Source organism: Pleurodeles waltl, chromosome 8 (assembly GCF_031143425.1).
Source record: "Pleurodeles waltl isolate 20211129_DDA chromosome 8, aPleWal1.hap1.20221129, whole genome shotgun sequence".
Taxonomy (NCBI): Eukaryota; Metazoa; Chordata; class Amphibia; order Caudata; family Salamandridae; genus Pleurodeles; species Pleurodeles waltl.
The window spans coordinates 538,406,289-538,428,229 of NC_090447.1; the positions used below are offsets into that span (position 1 = coordinate 538,406,289).

At 43.2% G+C, this 21,941-nt stretch overlaps 1 protein-coding gene across 1 annotated transcript; it reads left to right on the top strand.

Moving 5' to 3' along the window:
- The first annotated feature begins 512 nt into the window (after nt 1–512).
- LOC138250118 (BRICHOS domain-containing protein 5-like) lies at nt 513–3,682 on the top strand. Its single transcript, XM_069204568.1, has one exon. The coding sequence runs from the start codon at nt 554–556 to the stop codon at nt 1,220–1,222; it is 669 nt and encodes a 222-aa protein (XP_069060669.1). The 5' UTR covers nt 513–553; the 3' UTR covers nt 1,223–3,682.
- Nucleotides 3,683–21,941: the final 18,259 nt, after the last annotated feature.

A 21,941-nucleotide genomic window follows, 5' to 3' on the forward strand; every position in this document is an offset into this window, starting at 1 on the left:
CCCTAAGGACCAAGAGCAAAGTGCTTATTCCTTTGCTTCACACATGCACTGAAAGTAAATTAATGTGTATGTGTCACTACAATTACAATCAGAAGCAAATACTGCACTGTCAATGTGCAGGAAGCCATCAGCAAAGAGAACTAGGTGGCTAAGGTTAATTATGCTTGGCACTTACAAAGAGTACATTTGAGAGCGTTGGTATGAAAATATACATTTGAGCAATAAGCCGGGTACCTCAGGCTATCCAGAATGATGTGCAAAAGTGCCTTGAAGACACAGGGGTGTAGCGCAGGCCACTGCAGCCCCAGTGGTGCAGGCAGGAGGGGACCTGACCTTTTAGGGAGCTCCCAAAACTTCAGGGGGTCCCCCAGTTAGCCCAGGGCCAATCAATATCTGTGAGATATGGAAAACTCAGGAGCCTCTCATCACATTATGCTGGAGGACCCCATCATTTTGCATCACGCAACTGTGAAGACATAGCTTGAACAAAGATACTTAGAGGACCGTGTGGGAGAGCCTCGCCCGCAGAGTGTCCCCGGCCTGGAGACGGAGAATGGAGGCCAGGGGCGGCACGGAGGCCAGCGGCACCCCGGGCAGAGAGACGGCTGAGGCACTAAAACCCACGTGGCGGATATTTTGGGCATTCATAGCAGTCATTTTGTTCCTTGTTGTGGTCGGTGTGACAGTGGTGGGCATCCTGGGCTTTTTGGACAAGAAACCAAAGATCGCCCATCTCACCTTTAAGAATCTCCAAGGTTTACAGACAAACCAATCTGCTGTTACGGACACACTAAGGAACACTGTCACTTACTGTGTAACGTCTTCGAGGAACCAGACGTCTGTGGTGCTGTTCGACAACAAACATGGTCTTGTGTGCTATAAGCCAGCAGAGGAGAAAGCCTGCTTCCTGCGCAAGATTGAGGCACGTGACCTGGAAAACATTCAAATGAGTGCAAACATCTCGGGGCTCGGGAGTGAGCAGCTGCAGCTCCAGCACAACCAAACAAAGTACTACAGAGAGTTTCTGGGAATCCTGAGTGGACGCAAGGTGAGCTTGGAACTGGTGGGGGAACCAGTGCAGATCCTCTGTGAGAATCTCCCAATCTACTGGGTCAAGAGAGTAGAGGGTCCAGCAAAGCAGAGGCTCATCTACCTGTGCATAGACATCTGCTTCCCTAGTAACATCTGTGTGTCAGTCTGCTTCTACTACCTTCCCGACTAAGGCGTACCTGGAACATCCCGGCACCACACCACCTCACTTTTACTCTTATACTTGAATAGAATCTCTGCAAGACCCTGATTTTGACATAATGGAATTTGCCTGCTCACAAAGCGACACACTGGGACATTTTGTTTGCTGGAAGTATTTGTGGCTCCAGTAGGACTCAATGACAATGAGCCAGGCGGCCAAAGTCCCCTTGCACAGGGAGAACCCGCCCAAAGTGTTTGCTGACGTTTGAGGCTTCAGAATTTAGGAAGACTGCATTTATGGTGGGATTTCTATTACAGAATGATGTTTTGCAGGCTTTTTTTGCTTTTTTTGCTTATTTGTATTTTTAACAAGATGTGCTTCTGGTGTGTCATCATATATACCCATGCAGTTCACACATTTACACTTCTCTTCATACACTGTTACGCTTTTCATGCTGCATTACAGCAAGATATGCAACTTTATCTTAACCATTATGTACAATACTGCTTCTTGTGGGCGTCTAGAGGGCATAATTCCTCCTAAACAGTTATACTTGTGGGTCAATACTCTGTTCATCCAAAGTACATATCTTAGCCGTCCAATCAATCATCTTTACTCCATAGTAAAATAAACGTCTACCCAAGTGAAAAAATCCTTGGTGTGTTTATAAAAAAAAAAAAAAAAAAAGGCCTGGTGGGAGTATGGATGTAGTAGAAATTTTGGAGTCACAGGAGACTTCAGTCTAAAGTGCAGCAGGAAGACGATTGACCTGAGTAATGTGCAACCACCAAATACTGGGAGTAATAGCCTTCATTGGGAATACATGCACACCCTCTGAGGATCTGAGAGCAGATGTCAGACCCCCACTGCATCAATTCAAAATCCCAATAGTGTCACCTCTTACTATGTATAGCACTGAAGATAATCAGGAGCAACTGTGTCTCACATATTGTTGATAACAGTCATTGAAGACTGCGCATTATGGAGGTTACTTTAGTGAAGCTAGGGACACATATCATAGCATTCACACAATCAACACCCAGAGAGGCATACAGTATTGGTTCAAAATCACGGTCTTCAAAAAGTAGATGCAAACTCCAAAGAATCCTCAGATTGAAATTTCCTGAGCCAGGAATGCATGTGTAAATTCCCCTTGATGCAATCTTGTTTATCTCACATAATATACATAACAAAATTCCACCTTTTTGAGACTGAACATCAGGCAGGTTATCTCCATCCAACTGGTCAAATTAGCAAGCAGACTTTCAGGTCTCCAAACAGATCTAAACCGAGTTTAATTGGGAGATGCTAGCCATCACTCTTTAAACAATGAGTGACGGCACAAACCCCTGTGATCCCCAAATAGGATTTTTGTCTATAGGACTAATCTCTGCAAGGGTGCATGGAACAACCTTAGCACCATGTGATCAAAAGCACTGAAGCCAACCAAGAGCTTGAACATGACAACACGTAAGATATAGTGTTCGTTTACGTAAGCCATAAGAAAGACATTAACTGCACAAACCAAGACAGGTCCTGGCCCACGGCTTATCCTAGAGTCACAATCCTTGACAAACTCACTAAAATCACCTTTGTCTATGGTTTAAATGGGATGACACTTAGTGAGACTACAAATGTTAAGGTCTATTTCTTTCTGGCGAATATATTCAAATGCTGAACCTTTCTGGGCAAAAGGGATTGGTTGATGACCTCTATTAACACTGGAACTATTATCTGAAAAGTCTCTTCCAGACCTCAGTTACAGACAGCTGCAAGATCCGGTCGCCTCTTTTTGACAAGCAGCTAACAAAAATTTACAGCAACACTCATAATTTGGGAAAACCAAAACTATGCCCATTCACAATGAACCAGACCATACAGAATGGTGAAGGTGTCTTCCAGATGACTCATGCGGCTGAATCTTAGTCGAACACTAAAGACCACACACGTATTCTTCAATCCGCTATCCCAAGAACTGCCCATGTTCTGAATTGTTGGACTCTTAATCCAAAATTAATTTCCTTTAAAAAGTCCTTTTTCCTGAAGCCTAAGTCAACCTGCTTCGAGCTTGCACGGAAATTAGATTTCTGAACTATTGTTCAGTATTGCTGATGTTGAGAGTCAGATCCCCGATAATTACCTTAAAGAATGCAGAAAGCCATTATAGAGGTTAACATGCCTGTTATGTTAGATCTTGGCTGTCTTCTGCCATAGGAGTTTTCACAAAATATACGCTTTTTGAGCACCAATGCAGCATACATTTTTTTCAAAGTAAGTCAACCCATATTCCTGCATAAACAGGAAACTGACAAGGAGACATAATGATTAAGCTCTGCCCAAATAAAAATTTAATTATAACGTTTACCTTTATTCAATAGTTTAATTACCGCACCAATGTCAACTGATTGTACAAAACATCTAGTGCACTAAAAAGCTAGAAGACTACTTTGCTTTGTTATTAAAATGTTTTTTCAAGAATGGTAAATAAAATTAAACATTTAAAAAAAAAAAAAAAAAAAAAAAAGATACTTAGAGAAAGAGGGTGTCAGCTCTAGATCTAGCTGCTTGTAGAAGAACTCTGCTTAATTTACGAAAGAAAGAATGCTGGGGGCGAAACTGCTGGGGGTCCGCAGCCAAAACAAACAAATGTTGGCATGCCGAATACCACAGCTGGTAGTCTTACATTCACCCTATGCATTTTTAATCCACTACCAGATACTCTGTGCCCCATGAGGTCTTGCAGGTTCCTTCTTTATCTCTTTTTGTCTCCGTCTTTTCCGATCTGTGTTTTTCCCCTCTCTTGAGCTTGGTAAATAGCTGATGGAAAAGATAAATAAAAGTCCCTAAAAATAAACGCCCATGGCTCTCACCGGCAATCATCAGCTCAAATTAAGCACTGTTGGTGGCATCTACTGCACTGGAAGTCCCTAATTTGAGTGGGGGGAAACAACACATTCCCACAGCACGTAACGGCCTTGGTGACAAAGACTACGTAAACTATTCCGGCACGCATGCCACAACAGGGTTCACTGTTAAGAAGGACGTAACTGCCGTTTGAAAGCACCTGGAAAGTGTTTTTAATTACCGTGACTGGAACTCCCTTAAGATAACAAGCTAAGTTAGCAATCGAGGCATTACACGCCCGTGCAAAGACAGCTGTTTACAAACCATCGAATGGCTGACAGAAGTTTCGCATTCGCTACCGCTAAGAAAAACCTCCCTCAAACCATTAATACATATGGAAAGGGAAGCTCCCACACCTCGTGTATATAACTGTCTCCCAACCGTTCATATCTACCCAGCTGAATGTGCTTTAAACAAGAAGTAAATTGCAGAGTGGAGATAGGCAAATTAATAACCCCGTGAATCAACCACTCAGCTGACGGAATCTCAGCCACAGTAAAAGGCAATTTCTCCAACTTTTCAATATTTAACATAACATATGTTGCTTCCTTCTTAGCCATCAGCTGTTGTTGATGAGTCAAATTAAAGGAAATAAATATCTCCCTGGCACGAATGTGCTGCCACGGAACGCGACCTGCCTTCAAGGTCTGTAGAGTCCAACCCAACTGCATGACGGACCGCGTTTGACTCTACCCATGATATAAAGAAGACATATCAGATTTAATAATGTCTATAGCAGAGGAAACAATGTTGTCAATTGTGTATACACGGTCTGAAAGGGTATGCATCCCATTATCCACAACAGACAAAGCCTGTATCAAATTTTCCAGATCAATATGCCTCAACCGGGCCGCTGCCTCTTGTTGTGAAAGCTTCCAAATCTCATTATATACTTCATACAAAAAACGTTTTTTCCGCGGTATTCTTGGTCCTGACAAAAAATCTTGCAAGTCAGTATCATTAGACAGTAACGTGAGATGTGCCTTAACTGCATCCAGCGTGGATGACTTCAACCATTGTTGACAAAATTTCCCCACGCTGTATGTAGTAATGATATCAGCATGTTCTGGTGATATATAGCGAGGGTCTGCCCTACTAGTCCTGAACCCCCCCGAAGAGGTGACAAAACGCTGATGACACCCATTAGTGTCTATGGGCCACAATAACCACCCGCCCGGACGTATCAATGAAGTGTTAAGCGTACCATTCTGGACCCAGTCTGTAAGCTCACTAAACGTGGCATTAATATATTGCTGCCAATTGTTCAATTTGGAAGGGACAGGTATGCTAGGCAAATTCAAATCTCTAATCGTTGCTAAGCCCAAACAACTAGTCTGTTGTACAGTGTCATTTAGGAAAATCATTTGGACAGGAATAATACATGCCCTAAACAATGTGTCCCTACCCCGCATTTGCCAATTTTTCGTTCCCCAGACACTTTTCAAATCAACAGTTTTGGACCAGTATTCATACCCCTTAACTGAAAGTTTGGATACAAACAAATTTGAATACAGTAATTTAGTATCAGTCAATAACATTTGCTTATTAGCATGCGGAGTAACTTTAAAATAGTAAGACTTAGCACTCTGTTGATTATGCCCAGAAAAATATGCAAATTTATCAGAATACGTTTTAGAGCTCCCCTGTGGAGGAGTCGGGCAATGTTCCCATTGCATATATTCAAATATCGATTTAGGGCAACTAGCTTTATGAATAAAGTGGTGTCCATAATAATTGTAGCAAAACATGTCACCATAATTATCTCTAAATAGGTAAGCATCTTCATTTTCATAGACAGTATAATATTGCAATTCCGTCAACATAGAATCCACTGTCTTTACATCCCAATCATCAGAAACAATGCCTGGTATAACAATATCATTCATTGATAATTTGAGAACATACGGTATTTTAATTATTTCAGTGGGACCATATATATCAAACATCACTCTATCCCACACAATCCCATCTGGAATCAGCACTGCAGAAATGTTCACAAAGGACAAGTCTCTTCGAACCATATGTGACGAAAAATGTGGTTTCAACACCGTCTCCACGTGCTCAGTGTCAGATCGTTCAGGAAGAAAATGACCATGTATCACCAGAAAAAAGGAAACTACAAACCCCAGCTATAAGAAAAGAGTCATCACAGTCATAAAAAGCCACAGATAGTTCCAAGGAACAACAAAATATGTGTTTTTGAGCCAACACAGCAGCCTATGTGGACCCAGGGCTGGTGTTGAAGAGGACGAGGAGTCCGACACGGTATCATCAGTGGTGTTGAAGCAGCCAGAGGCAGTTCTCACAAAAGGTGCAATCGTAAACAAAGAAGCAGATGGTGGCTCTCGCCTTGGCACGCTATAAACCACATGTTCAGCAATATCAGTAGAACGTACAGCAACTTGATCAAAAGATTCCAAATTATTCGCCGTCTGTGGAACAATCGCAAGATCAGCTTCCACCCTCCCCAAGCTCGGAGAGGAAATAGCGTTGGTGCAAATCACCTGCAGTGGAACTTCTTCCCCAGTAGTGAGAGGGATTCCGGAACTACTGGGTGTCCCTCTTGGTCTGCTGTGCATAATCGGCCACATGTTGTAACTTGACATTGTCAATGGAAACAAAGCGATTTCCTTTGGCCCCTTGCAACGGTGGCAAAATTACAGTTCTTGTGCCGTGGATCCCTTGCACAGGGACAGGACCCAATAGGAAGGACCAAACTCTTTTTTCACTGCGACCTTTTCACGCACAAGATCCCCAATCCTGGGAATCCAACCAGTAGGCGTTACTGGTTCATCCTTAATTCCTGTGGCGGCAGCACTGGCAGAAGAGTTATCTTCACGGAATTGATGTAAATCCTGCAAAACAGTGACACGATCATTTATGTCAAAGGGCGTATCTGCCGTCTCCACACCAGGACCATCTAGATCAGGAACATATATTTGTGTTCCAAACAGGCACTCATATGAAGTACGACCCCCCAGGGACCTTCTAGGCAAGTTATTAAGTGCTCTTTGTACTCCATATAGGTGGGCTAGCCAACTACGACCCGTACCTATAACTCTGGCCGTTAAGGATTGCTTTAAATCGCGATTTAAACGCTCCATGACAGAATTTCCCTTGGGATGAAATGGAGACGAGAACTGGAACTGGACCCCCAACGAAGCCATGGTGTCCCTGAATGCTTTAGAGGCAAAAGCTGGGCCCTGGTCCGAATGAAAAGCCACAACTGCATATGTATCGACAAAGATGCGCAAATCTTTAATAACAGTTCGATCGTCAGCCGAGCGCTGTGGCCAGACCCACACAAATCTGGAGCACGAATCTACAGCAACCAATATATATTTGTATGCACTATCAGGTGTCAGCGGACCACAATGATCCAAGTACACACACTGCAAAGGTTTATTTGATATTAGAAGGGGCGTCTGCTGCGGGCGTCTAGCCGTGGAAACTTTAATTTGTTGGCAGACATCACAACAAAGGACATACTGCTTCGTCTCTTTATAGAGACCAGGCCACCAATAACGAGCCTGTAACAGTGAAATGGTGGCAGCTACGCCGGCATGTGTAGATGCTGCCCCCTCATGTGCTGCAGAAATCAATCGAGGTCGCTCAATTTTATTGGGCATTTCACGTACACCAACGCCTGGTATTTTAACTACAGCGTTTAGCATACCACCCATGCAGTAACTATATTTAGAAGGGAATCCTTTCGGAAATGGCGTGCCATCAGCCGTAGCCTTTATGGCAGCCAAAATCTCTGTGTCTGGTTTGGAACTCGAACGAGTTACTGCGGCCACAGTGGCAACTTCCACTGCCGATTTTGCGGCTTCATCAGCCAAAGTATTCCCAGCAACGTGTATTCCAACGCGCTGGTGTCCAAGTGTATGCACAACATGGACCTTAGGAAGCGTTCCCTTCAGATCCGCAACCTTCCCCCACAGCAATTTGTGTTTAATGGTGTTACCTTTTGAATCTCTAAACCCATTCAACCTCCAGTAGTGTAAATATTCATTGAAAGACTGAACACAGTAATAGGAATCACAAACCAGCAATGTAAATATTGCCGGATCCGCATGTTCCAAGGCTAACAATAGAGCTTTCAGCTCAGCCAACTGTGCCGTACAATCTCCCAAGGTCTGTGTATAAGTATGTTGGGGGCAGAACACCTCCCCCTCCATATAGCCGCTCACCACCGCACATGTAGCAGAATACTGTTGTTTACTCCCAACTGCTGGTTGTGCAGAGCCATCGGTATACATGACCACCCGATATTGGGCAATAGGCAATGTGCCAGCGGGAACTGGGTACTCCATTTCATATTGAAGAAATACTTGAGTCTGCAGTTTGGGGTCAAATACGTAATCTACATCAGTGGCTGTCAAAGACGTTGCCCATTGTATCCATTGTGGGTGTAAAGCTTTCGAATTAGGAACACTCGCTTTAGTAACAGCCTCTAGGGCCGGAATCGGGGAAACTACAATGATGCGTTGGCCGTGGGCAAGAGGTCGTTCTTTAATAACAGCCATCTGTACAGCAGTGAGAATTTTCTCAGTTTGTGCAAAACGTTGTTCTGCAGCCGAATACAAGTGGGACTTGTATGCTATTGGGACTGTCTCACCCTCATTAAAGGTGACATATGTAAACCCAACGGCACCAGGTATAACCCTGATGACCAGATGCGTTTTATTGTCCCGAGTGTGTAAATGCTTTACTGCTAAGAGATCAGTTTGCAAATCTCGAAGAATATGTGTATGCTCATTCGTCCAAAATCTACTCGAAAAATTCGGGCGAATCAACTCGTATAATGGTTTTATACGTGTAGCGTAATCAGGAATGTAAGTTCTGCCAAAATTTAGAAACCCCAATAACGACTGGAGTTTCCGAACCGTATTAGGAGGTTGCAACTGAGCAAATTTCTCCAAAAAGTGTGGCGCTAAGCTCTTGCCCTCATTCGACAACTCATATCCCAGGAAAATGACGCTGAGGAAGGCAATCTTCGATTTTTTAAAATTAAATTTGTAGCCAATTTCAGCAAATCCCACAACAATGCGTGCTACCCGCCTTAGATGTTGAAGTAACTCATCGTCCGTCAGATATATATCATCAACATATGATAAAGCTTCAGGGTCCAACTCGTGCAGAATTTCAGTTATACGAGCTGAAAATAGTCCTGGGCTATTATTATACCCCTGAGGCAGACGACAAAACTTTTTTTGAGAGCCAAAAGCACTAACGCTCGTATAGTCCCTACTTTCGGGCGCTATATTTTGGCAGAAGAATCCATTCGAGATATCTAATGTTGTTTTGTATTTCTTACGCACTATATTATTCATGAGCGCTGCGCTGTGTGAATTTTGTATTGCACACGTGCGTGTATGTCCATTTAAATGTCTGTAATCCACTACTATCCTATAAGAATGGTCCGGTTTAGCTGCTGGAAATAAGGGATTATTCATCAGCGAGACACAGGATTTAATTACTCCCTGGTACTCCAATTGTGTAAGTATTTTCCTTACCGATGCCCTTGCTTCAAATTTTATAGGATATTGCGGTTGCGGCTGAGGTTCGCCCTTTATCGGAATTACATGATAAGGTGAATCCCTATCCCACCCCACATTATTTCTATATAAGGCGGGAGCCTGTGCCAGAGCCCATGTTTTACTATAGGACTCTGCTAGTTCTCCCGGAACAAGTGGTGAGAATGAAGGTGTAATAACCTCCTCCCAACTGGACAGTCACGAACAAAGTCAGGGGGCTAATCCTGTTCGGCCAGCAGAATGTCATACCATTTGACCACACGGTCCCAAAAGATGGCGTTTATAGTGCGCTCAATGTCCCCTTCTAATTGTAAAGTTACTGTATAAACTCTATCCGGATCAGAGACATGCATATCTGCTGTTTCGACTTGTATGAAGTCATCAGTTGCTTTCACCTCCAAATGCTCTAGAAGATTCCGGCGAACTATTGTGACCTCTGCCACGCTGTCTAACAGTGCTAACGCCCATGTCTTGTTCTTCAAGAGAACTCTCTTCTTGAGTGGCATGTCTAACTGAGACTGCCGCCACCTTCTTCTTTTTAAATTGCTGCTTTTGTTGGATCGGTTTCTCTTCTTTCTTGACAGAAACCTCCGTTGAGCTTTGTGATTCCTGTCTCGGTTTCACGTATTCTGTTCTCTGCTCTGACCGCCCACCTCTCTCATTTCTCTTTTCCGATGAGTCCTGAAAGGAACGAGATTGGCATGTATCAGTATATTGATATCTAGCAGGCGTCTTCAAATTATCCCTATTTCTGAGATTATACCTAGTCTGCGGGGTCTCCGGTTGCGGAGATTCTCCCCTTTCTTTTTTAGGTGTTTGTTGTTTTTTCTCCCAGCGCTTTTTAGTACCCTCAGGTTGCTGCTGCTTAGTAGTATCCTTACTATTCTTACTCTGAAACTGAGGTTTTTGCGGTCTAGCCCCTAGGCTATCATGACGGATACTCAAATATGTTTCCGCTATTATTCTCGGCAGCTCCCGCTCCTGATCGAGTTGCGGGACGTCACGAAGACGCATACGCACCGCTAGTGCCACTGCCTCCCCTTTTAGATTACTCAGTATGATGGAAGAAACCGTGGCAAAATTGCCAATCAGTTGCATTCCTAGATCTAAGGCTGGGGCAGCCCCATATTCATCTTGAATTTGTTGAAGCACTTCCGGTAAATTAGCCAATGTCGGTGTACCGTGTGCTGTAGTGTAGAGCGCGGCAAACACCGTGCCCCATGTATTTCAATGGTCCACAGTAGGAACCATACCAAACGGTAAACACATCGTCAATATTCTATGGTTATCCTGAGGTCCCGTATGGGGAAATACTGCTTCCAGCGTATTAATTTTTTGCGCCAGCCAAAATAGAGTTTCCTCTCGTTTTGCCGGTACTTTACCCATAACTGAGTGTACAGTGGCCGGATTGATACCCGGAACCACTGCATGTGGTTGCGCCGGAGCAGCACGCGCTGGGTTTGTGTTCAGTGTCTGCATCACAAATTGAACTAAACGTCTATATGTAGCCGTTAATTCCGTATATAAGCGACGAACTTCAGCCACTGCCAATTGAGCAACCGCAGGATGTGGTGTATATGTAGCCAATAAAGGCCAGGTAGGACCATCATTACTCAGTGGACCTAACCTAACTTGTGCTATGGTGTGTGGGAGGGCGCCATCAAGCCAATTATGGTGTTCTTGATAAGATAAAGGTATCTCTAAGTATGCATATGCCCTGTATTGTCCAGGGACATTTGCAAGAGTGTAATCGTGAAATGTGTGTGTATTCCCATCAACTGCCAGAAATACTACCCAAGAATAAAAAAGTTCTGTTCTATAGGCTGCATGGGCGTCCACCACAAACGTGACTGGACCCCCCTGGTTCGTTAGACCATGTGCTAACAGGTGCCCCGTGAGCGGTTGTCGCATATTAACTGCAATGTTCATTACTTGGGGATTCGCCATTATGAAAACAGCGCTGGTTCAGAGAAGGCACACCAATATCTGGGTTTTCTTTTCAAAGTTCAAGCTTGAACAACCGACCACTAAGTAATAGGATGTACCTATCTCGTGGTGGCGGAAATCCTCAGCCCCACGGATGTCTCCGTTAACGGAACCGAGGAGTCAATATATATATGAGACCGAGAGAGTCAGCCGGACCCGAAAATTAGAGCCAGACCAATCGTTGGGTGCCATGTCGCGTTGGCTCTCATTATCCTAAATGAGACTACTGGATTTCTAGGTAGCAGGATCGTTCACGGTGTGGGGGACTGAGTCTGACCCACTTGGAAGGACCTCTGTCACCCTAAATCCGGTTTTGCTCCAGCTAACTAGCAGTGCCTCATCTCTCCCAAGGGGAAGGGATGATTGGGCAGCCGAGCGCATGACATCTTTGGAAATTCTCAGGGAAGTCGTGGTCACTCAGATCTAAACAAGCTCTCTCATTTACAGTATGATCTCATATACAAATGACAAAAGCAGTTTAAGTTTTATATATTGTTTTAATAAAACGACTGCATTTTAGATATTAAGGCGTGAGCCGCAATAACCAGAACCATACAACACAGTAGGATTGAAATAGTCACGAGGAGAGTGAAACATAAGAATAACGCTATCATGGTGTTAACAATTTCTACTCTCTCTCAGCTAGTTCTATTTCGAGCACAGCATGTTAAGCTTCTAACTTGCATTTCAGATTCCCTGGGAAGCCATCAACCCTCATACCTGAGCAAAGGCCTGTGATCTGGTTCAGCATCTGCAACAAGGCAGTCAGCGTCTAGTTGTGGTTCCCTGGTCGGAATCTCCCTCTTGCGTGTATTGGGACAAGGAAGTGTTTTTATAACTAACATGTCAGCGTGATCACAAAATGTCCCTACGCAAGAATGCCAAAGACTAAACTCCTACCACGTCTATCGGCAATGTACCAGACTGTATCCTTGACTGAAGCACAGAGTGAACAGGAATGTGTTATTGAGAACTCCAGTGCTGAAGTAGGCTAAACAGTGTGATATAAAAAATAAAACAAGACCGTAGAACTGGTTATTTGAAAAATAACAGTACGAAGCCGAATAAAAAGCATTTAGAGCAAAGTGCACAGAGGCTCTAAGCCACGAGCAAAGGAATAAAATACATCCAGGGCAAAGTGCACAAAGGCCTAAAGCCTGAAGCTAATGCGCAAAGGATACATAAAACTGACCACACTACAATCCCATGTCATTGCCCAGTCCAAGAATTGCCTGCCCTGTAATTCATACCATGGTCCGTTCCAGAGATTGATGAAGTTCCAACATTGTGACTACAAGTGACATAGTGGGTGAGTATAAATAGGGTTTTGCGATTGCAATGTTTTGGGCTTGAAGAGTGTGGTGAAGTGTGATGTGAAGTGTTTTGCGGAGTCATCATACTATAAGTGATTGTGGCGCTTTGTACTAAAAAATATCTGCAGTTGTTGTCGTTGATGTGTCAGTCATGGCCTAAGATCCCAGGATATCGCACAAGTGTGGAGACACTTGGTTAATTTATTGTCTGCAGTGAGGTACTTGTCATGAGGTGTAATTGACAGTGCCAGTAGTTTTCCATGAGTGAGTGTGAGTTGTTGGTTGGTATTTAGTTATTCCAAAGTGCCTACGTAGGATCTATATCAATCAGAGTAAGAATTGCTAGTCAGGTTTCACTCATTTTGTAATTGTGAAAGCCACAGTCAGAAGTGTAGCACATACAGCTTTCGGAGTGTTTGAGCTCCTACCCATAGTGTGCAGACAGGTTTTTGGTTTTTGCGCTCTGTACTTTGCATTGGGGTGCGAGAGCGACTGTGTGAGAAGTTAGTGTGACATCATTTTGCATTGTGCTGGTATAGGTCGGTTGGTGTGAAGCTGCGCAGGTATTGGTGAACAGTACTGTGTTGCTATTGGTTGAAAACAGCTAGTGAAAAGGATTGTGAGAGTGAAATGACTTCCTGATTCAATGGAAATTCATTGTTGTTGGTTGAATTTGAGCAACAACAACAAAAAATTCAAAGCATTAACAAGTGTGTAAAGAGGAGCTGTGTTTATTCCAGTTAGAGTGGGTGAAGAAGTTCCACCCCAGGGAACTCCAGCTCAAGAAGTGTCAGACATAGAAGGAGTTTCAGTATGCATATGGCTTAAACAATGGTGTAAAACAACTGAGAACGAGGTCCAATCACTTTTCCTCATTATGGAACATTCAATCTGAGAATTTTAGACAATTTGAGGAGAGCAATGTGCAAAATAAAGTCTCCTGCAAGACCCACACTCTTTGAAGTCCTTGCTATTTGGGAACTTATTGCAAGACAGAAAGAAATGAAGACATTTGAGAATAGAATGCAGAAAGCAGTAAAGACATTAGCGGAAGCTAGATGGGTTAAAGAACAAAAAATGTGGAGAGCAACCATATTAGATGGAGTGAGAATGTTTCCTGCTATTTCTACTGAAGAAAAAAGAAGAGAGCATTAAGACAAGAAAGAAGCAGACAGCGAAGGCAGAGCAGACAGCAGAAGATGAGGGTAAAAAGACAGGCACATATGACAAGGATTCGGAAGACGATTTCATAAATCAGCTTCTGATGAATCGTTCCCCACCATATCATTCAGTTGAGGCAGGAACGAATAGTGAAGTAGTATGGAATGTAGCCCTGAATGTGCCAACTGCTCCAGTTGCACAGACCCCAAATCAGACAGTTCCAGGTACTCCTGCTAATTCAGTGACACAAGTGCCCATTGTTTATCCACCAGTTCCAACTGTTAATACAGCACAGTCTATTTCAAGTCCAGTCATAAATCAAGCAGTATCAAGCCCATTTATGAACCAGGTAATGCCAAGTCCTAATGTAAATCAAATGGTGCAGACCGTAATGTGACTATGCCTGTGCAGAATTTTAACCAGAATCAGCCTATGCCTATGTTTACACCAGTGCAGATAATGTAAAATGCTACCCCAAGTCAAACAGGACAGACTTTCAGTAGTTTTTTAACAGGTCAAAGTACTGGAGTGACAATTCCACAGAGTCAGACAAAATTGATGGGTCCTGATGCATTAAAAGTTCCCATGACTATAAGTCCAGTCGTACCTTTGTATGTTTCAGGTAATCCTGGAAGCAATGCCCATTCAATGAATGCTTCAGCAGTTCATGAAACACCAGCTGCATCTGCTGGGTTATCACCAGTTGGTATACAGAGATCAGTATTACAAACAATTCATAGATGGATAGAATAGCTTATTTTGTTCCACCTTTGACACCTACATGAATTGCAGAACCTAACCAGATGTTAAATCAGGCAGGACCATTTTTTGATGCAAGGTTTCCACGGTGAACTTTTCCTTACATGCCCACACCTGATCAGATCACATGTGTACATTGCAGTACCCCACACGATGTGCCCCAGAGACATAATATAGGTCTTTCAGCACAACAGTTAATGGATTAGTTAAACAATCTTAGCCCAAATGGTGCAACAAGTACAACAAATGGTAACGTTAGACGAGAAGAAAAACCAGAGAGAGACAAAACAGTGACTATGCCCAGAATTAAATTAAAATTAAATTAATGAATTTAGGGAACATTAAACATTGAGCAACTGGAAACATACAAAGAAGATGAATTGCGATTCATGTGTAAGGATGTTATTAAACATGCAGGACAGGTGTATTAGAATTAAGGAGAATTGGCCGAGAAATATGATGTGGATTTAGAAAATCAAAATCTCTGAAGAGAAATTACAGTTTAGAGTTTAGTAACAAAGATATTCCTAACATAAGATCACCCAGAATGAGAATGCACATTGACTAATTACATACATTCAAACATGGGGAGCATTAGATAAATGGGAAGGCAGATGAGCAAAGAAAAGAGATCAGAAGAAAGCAAAGCAGAATTTGCCTCTGCCAGGAGCAAATCAAGCTGAGGACAATGTAAAAATGGTGCCTTTGAAAGAAATACTAGGTGGAGGTTATGTGCACGTACCCTGGAGTAGGAGTGGTATACCGTCATTCACTAATGATTATCTGAGATTGAGAGAGAAGCCAGTGGAGTCGTACAAACAGACAGAGAGATTTGTGAAACTTTCTAAATGCCTGCGGGAACATTTGACTAAGTTGTTTGACATTGTGGTCCCAGTTGACTTGTGGACTGAGTCAAAAGAAGTGTTGATTGGCCAGATCGTGAACCTCCAAGAGACCCAGTAACAGCAGTATGTCCCCCCGCCAGCAGCAGCTGCTGCAAACATTTAACAACGAAACAATAATAAACTATGTTTATTATTGTTTCATTGTTAAAGGGGTGGGACCATGGGGGATGACGAGGATGAGGGGAGTGCACTCCCCTCAGTGCGCATGTATGTTTGGCCAGCCGTCTCAGGCCAGCCAAACACGCATGCGCACTGTGCTCTCTCCAGCCAAGCACTGTGTTGCCGGGCTAGAGAGAGCAGGCACAAGCTCCCAGTCTGCCTGGGAGCACCAAGGTTGGGCGCTCCGGCCAATCCTAATGCTGCTTTCATGCAACATTAGGATTGGCTGCAGGGCAGACTGGGCACTTGTGCCTCCTGTGACCAAGAAGAAGGAGCGCCGGCACGGCAGAAGCGAGACAGGTACGTTTTTATTTTTACTATTTTTTTTAATTTTATTATTATCCCCCGACTGAGTAACAGGTGCACCATCTGAAGAGGTGATGAAGAAGTATTATAAGGTAATTGAATTCCTGAAGAACAAAGTGTCCTGGAAAGATATTAACTGGCAGAAAATTGACAGGACTGCACAGGAAACTGAAGAGTCTATTAATTCATCTTATGAGAGATTGTTACGAGCTTTCAAACAGAATAGTGGTACAGAAAACATTGAGGCGGAAGATATGTTTCATTTTCTGTTTAGGTTTGTGGAAGGTTTGAAGCCTGACAAAAGTGCAATGATTCAGCAGCATTTATTTTGTTAGCAGAACAAGTCCATTGATGAGATCCTGCAGTACGCAAGGTACTGTAGTGATGAAATTGAATTGAAGCAGAAAAAGTTGAGGGAGAAGTTCATGGTGATGCAACTAAGGGCTGCACAGAAAGGAAGTCAGAGCCCACCAATGATGGTAAACACAAGTGGAATGCGAGGTGTGGAACAGCAGTGTAACAATGTGCCTGGGTTTAGAGGTTCATGTAGATCAGAGTGGAAATTTCGTTGATGTTCAGTCATTGAAGAAAAAACGTTCATGTCATGCTTGCAGAAATTTTGGTCATTGGTGGAGGGATTGCCCCATAATAATGTGAATAATTTGATACAGAATGCTAGAGTTGCTCAGACGTAAGGTAACAATCAGGTTGAAATTTAGAGAGTCCAAAGACCCTGAATCCCGAGTGTACAAGTGCCCCCAGTGCAACACATGCAAGTACCCCAAGCCCCGATGACACAGCAGCAGGTGACTGTTTCTCAGCAAAACATGACTCAGATGGCAAATGCAACCATGAATTGGATAGCTTCAAAATTTCCTGTAACTGATTTGAGGGATGAAGAATCCTTAGAAACATTTCACAGTGATAGTTCCGATGAAGAGGATTGCATGTTAGCTACATCCATGGAGGTAGATCAACGTTGTTCCTATGTAAACACAAATGTTATGGCACATGACGTGTCATTCTTGAGCGACACTGGAGCTACACTTTCCACTGTCAGATCCGCATAAGAGCCAAACTTGCCCCTTTTAAGAAGGAGAATTCAGGTCATAGGAGTAGCAAATAAGCAGTTGACAAACCCTCTCACAGAACATGTTCCAATAAAGATAGGTTCTTTTGAAGATAAGCAACAATTTGTGGTTTGCGATTCAAATCTGGTAAATCTGTTACGATTTGACCTGTTGTGCAAGCTAAACTGTTCCATTAGCTGCACACACAAATGAATGGAAAAACAAACAAATGAGGAAGAAGATGTCCCTTGTAAAATTGTAGAACAGTACCCACTTGTCTCGCTGCATCCAGTGATGACATGCAATGATTTGCCTGAGGATTTGCAGGAGAATGTTTTCCCTGCGATTTGGGATTTTTCAGGAAAGGATATAGGTCTCATAAAAGGAGTTGATCCAGTAAAAATCACAGTGAAGCCAAATGTAGTGCATCCAAGGATACCATCTTACAACATGACATCTAAGACAATTGCAGAAATAACATCCTTGATTTAGATTGTGATTGAGCAAGGTGTTCTGAATGAAATTTTGGGAAGCCCTTATAATTCCCCTATTTTAGGACTGTGGAAGACCATTGAAAATACTGCATAGTTCAGGATTTTAGAAAATTGAAAGCGATTGTCATTCCATGTTGTCCTATTGTACCAAATCCAGCAGTGATTTTGTTTCAGATCCTGTGTGAAGCAGAATGGTTTTCTATCATTGATTTGTGTCAGGCATTTTTTTCCATTCCCTTCCACAAGGAAAGCTATTTCCTCTTTGCCTTTAAATATGGACGTCTTATTTTTCACATGGTACCATACTGCTCAGCAGTATAGGGAATCGCCATCAATCTTCAATCAGATTTTGAAGAACTTGGAGTCCTTAAAATGGCCTATTATTCAGTCTTGGTGCGGTATATTGATGACCTATTGGTTGTGTGAAATACTCGAGAAGCATGCAGAAGAGATATCAGAGCCCTCTTGAATCATTTAGGAGAGAATGAACATAAAGTTTTCCTCAGCAAAGTTGCAGTACTGTAAAAAGGAAGTCTGTTACCTAAGTCACCACATAGATAAAGGTGCAAGGAAAGTATCCCAAGAGAACATTTCAACAATCATGCAGATGAATATCCCAGTTACTCAGAGCGAAGTCAGAATGTTCCTGGGAATGATTGGCTACTGCCGCCAATGATTCCAAATCTTTCCCTTTTGTCCAAGCCTTTGCAGAGGTTGACACACAAGGATGTGTCTGATCTGGTACCATTTGATGACAAATGCATTAAAGCCTTCACTGAGCTGATAGGAAGCTTGTGTCAAACCTTGTTTTTCTTTGTTTTGCTGAGGAGGATGGAGGTGATGTCTCTGTTTTGAGACTGTTTCATGGAAATGCAAACAAGCCTGTTGCATATTTTTCAGCCCCGGCTGTTTAAAAGCATCAGCATAGAACAATGCAAAGGCATTGTTTTGGGCTACCCACTGAAAGTTTTTGTTCCCCATTCAGTGGAAATGTTGTTTACCCGTACTAAGACCCAACATTTAGCAAGTGCCCTTTTGACCCGTTATGAACAAGTTATGAACAAGTCATTTGTGGTTCTCCTAATATTAATATTAAGCAATGTAATGCTCTGACTGTGTCTACGTTTTTGCCAATTCCAGTTGAAAATGATGGCAACTGCAAAGATGAGGTTGATCATGACTGTCTTGATGTGACTGAACTGTGCACCAAACCAAGACCCGATATTCAAGATGTCCCCTTGGATAAAAATGACTGTCATTTTTGTTGATGGTTCCTGTTTAAGAGATCCTGATGGTGCCTTGTGAGCTGGTTACGCAGTTTGCACAGTGTAAGGTGTAATAGAAGTTTCTTGGCTTCAAGGAGTCATTTCTGCCAAAGTAGCTGAATTGATTTTTCTTACTAGAGCATGCTGAGTTTCTTAACAGCTCAATATGACTATTTTCACTGATAGCCAGTATGGAATTAGTGTTGTTCTCTACTTTGGACAGTTGTGGTCCCAGAGAGGCTTCATGACCTCTTCTGGATCACCCATCCGAAATGGTGACAAAGTCTACCAATTGCTGAAAAAATTACAGTTACCTGTGAAAATTGCAGTTGTAAAATGTGCAGCTCACCAAAGGTCAAATGATTATGGGGGTATAATGCCCCCGGCGGTCGGTGATGATGTGGCGGTAGTGCCGCCAACAGGCTGGCGGTACATACCGCCACATTATGACATTGTCGGAAACCCAACTTACCTGGTTCCAGGGAATCATTCGGCAGGGGACGGGAGGAGGCACGCGACCTCGGGTAGGCACACAGCAGACCACCAACGGAGTTTAATGAATCCACCTTGGTTATGAGGTTTTACGCGTCCCTATGATGCCCTGTCTTTACATGGGATGGGCGACCTACAACTAGACTGACTGTGACGACTGGTCCACAGACTGTAAGTGACCTCCCAGCATTTACGGTTTTTGTGTATTTTTTTGTTTATTAAGGAGAAGTTACAACTAAACGGTCCTGATGAAGCGCCAGTGGATCAATTTCTGACCGAGTAGGCGCGAAACATGTCGACCCACTGTTAGGAGTGAAAACTCTCTCCTCCTTCCCTTTTTAGGAGTATAGGAGACATTATTTCCCTTGATACTCCTTCATTTATTTTTAATCTTGGCCTGACCCTTACTATAAACATTAAATCTAGTCATTAGGTGTTCAGAGCCAATTTTATATATCTTTCACTCTCCTTTCCTCCTCTGTCAGCACGTCCTGCGGACCTAATTTGATCTGCAGAATCGTTTTCCGGTTGAAGAGCCACCACCTCTTGCGTGGCGGCCCGTCAGACGTTGCAGTGCCGGTCTGGAGAGGAGTTAGCCCGATGATGATGCCTAGCATCCTATTATGATGCTTGAGGGCACTCCTACAACATTTTCTTTCAGTCTATTTTTCGTCCTCATTGACAATATTCTTGCCCTGGAACAGTGTACACATTTTTATTATAGGTTCATATTATTTTTCATGAAATGACTGGCAGCGGTCTACTGGCGTGGCATTGCTGGTGTTAGCAGCACCACCTTAACGCCGCCCACCAGTATGGCCGCAGCTGGATTTACAACCTTCTTGTTGCAGAAATCCAGTTGTGGTCATTATTTGACAGATGGCTATTAGCCACGGAGATGGTCTTTTGGCGGCCCTCACTGCGGCGGTAGGCGGCACTTACCCCCATTGTCAAAATGTGGCCCAATGTGGCCTTTGTTAATACCTATGCAGATGAAGTTGCGAGGTATTGTGCCCTGCATTGCACTTCCTTCAATGAGGAATGGTGCTATTGAAATGACAATGAGACAAGTCAAAATTTCTTTCTGACAGTCATTGATACTTGGGAAGAAGTGAAAAGACTGCAGGGCAAAGTGACAGAAGAAGGGAAGCAAGGTTGGATTAGAGCAGGAGATGTCCAGAGGAATGAGGATGATGTTTGGGTGTCGAGTGATAGGAAAGCAGTGTTGCCAAATAGCTTGTTGTCCCCAATGGCAAGGTACTGCCATTGACAAGCTCACATTGGCAGAGACACAATGATTACAACATTCAGAAAAACATGGCACAACCTCAGATTTAGATTTGTTGCAGAAACAGTGTGTCACAGATGTGAAACACGTCAGCCGATGGATGTAGGGAAATGCATAGTTGTTACACTGAGTCAAATAGGCAGATCAGAAGCACCTTTCCACAGAATGCAACTCGATTTCATTGAGATGCCAGTGTGTCATGGGTTGAGATATGTGTTGGCGGTGGCAAATGTATTCTCCCATTGAGTAGGAGCTTACCCAACTTACAGAAAGTATAGCTTCACAGTTGCAAAACTGCTATCGAAGGAATTGATAACTCGATTTAGTTTTCTTACTTTTCTAGAATTAGACCAAGGAACTCACTTCAACAGTGAGATCCTTAAATTATTGTGTGAAGCATTACAAGTTGAGCAAATATTGGATTGCAGTTGCAGACGAGAAGTTTCAGGACTGGTAGAGCAGATCATTGGAACCCTGAAGTCTGAACCGTCAAAAGTATGTGTGTCTACAACTCTGAAATGGCCAGATGCATTGCCTAGTGTCATGATGAGTATGTGCAATGCACCTGACAGAAAGACAGGTTTGTCACCTCATTAGATCATCATGGGGTGTGCTATGAGATTGCCAGCAGTGCCTGCAAATGCTCTTGTGAACATTACAGATGACTTGGTTCTGGATTATTGCAAAGGGCTAGCTGGTGTGGTTCATTCTTTGTCTTGCCAGGTAGAGAAGCAACTGCACAACCACAACAAAAACTTTGTCACAACCTGACTCCTGGCTCTTGGGTATTAGAAATAATCATGTAAGAAAGCCATGCTTGGAGCCACATTGGAAGGGACCATTCCAAGTTTTTCTTGTAATAATGAGAGCAGTGAAGTGTATTGTTCGTCCAAACTGAATTCATGCGAGCCACACACGCAAAGTTCCAAGCCCTCTTGATGAAACAGCACCTGATCCCGAAGGGTCGGCTACAGTGAGAGAAAGGGTCCAGGTTAGCAAAGCTGTGGGGACTGGACAAGTGCTTAATGCAGAGCATGCACGGTCTGATGACAATTTGAGCACCTTAGCAGAAGCGTCAAGACAGAGTCAGTTGACTCCAGCTACCTC

Bases quoted from the DNA above. Each gene is read 5' to 3' on its own strand.
- LOC138250118 (XM_069204568.1), top strand. From the start codon at position 554: ATGGAGGCCAGGGGCGGCACGGAGGCCAGCGGCACCCCGGGCAGAGAG.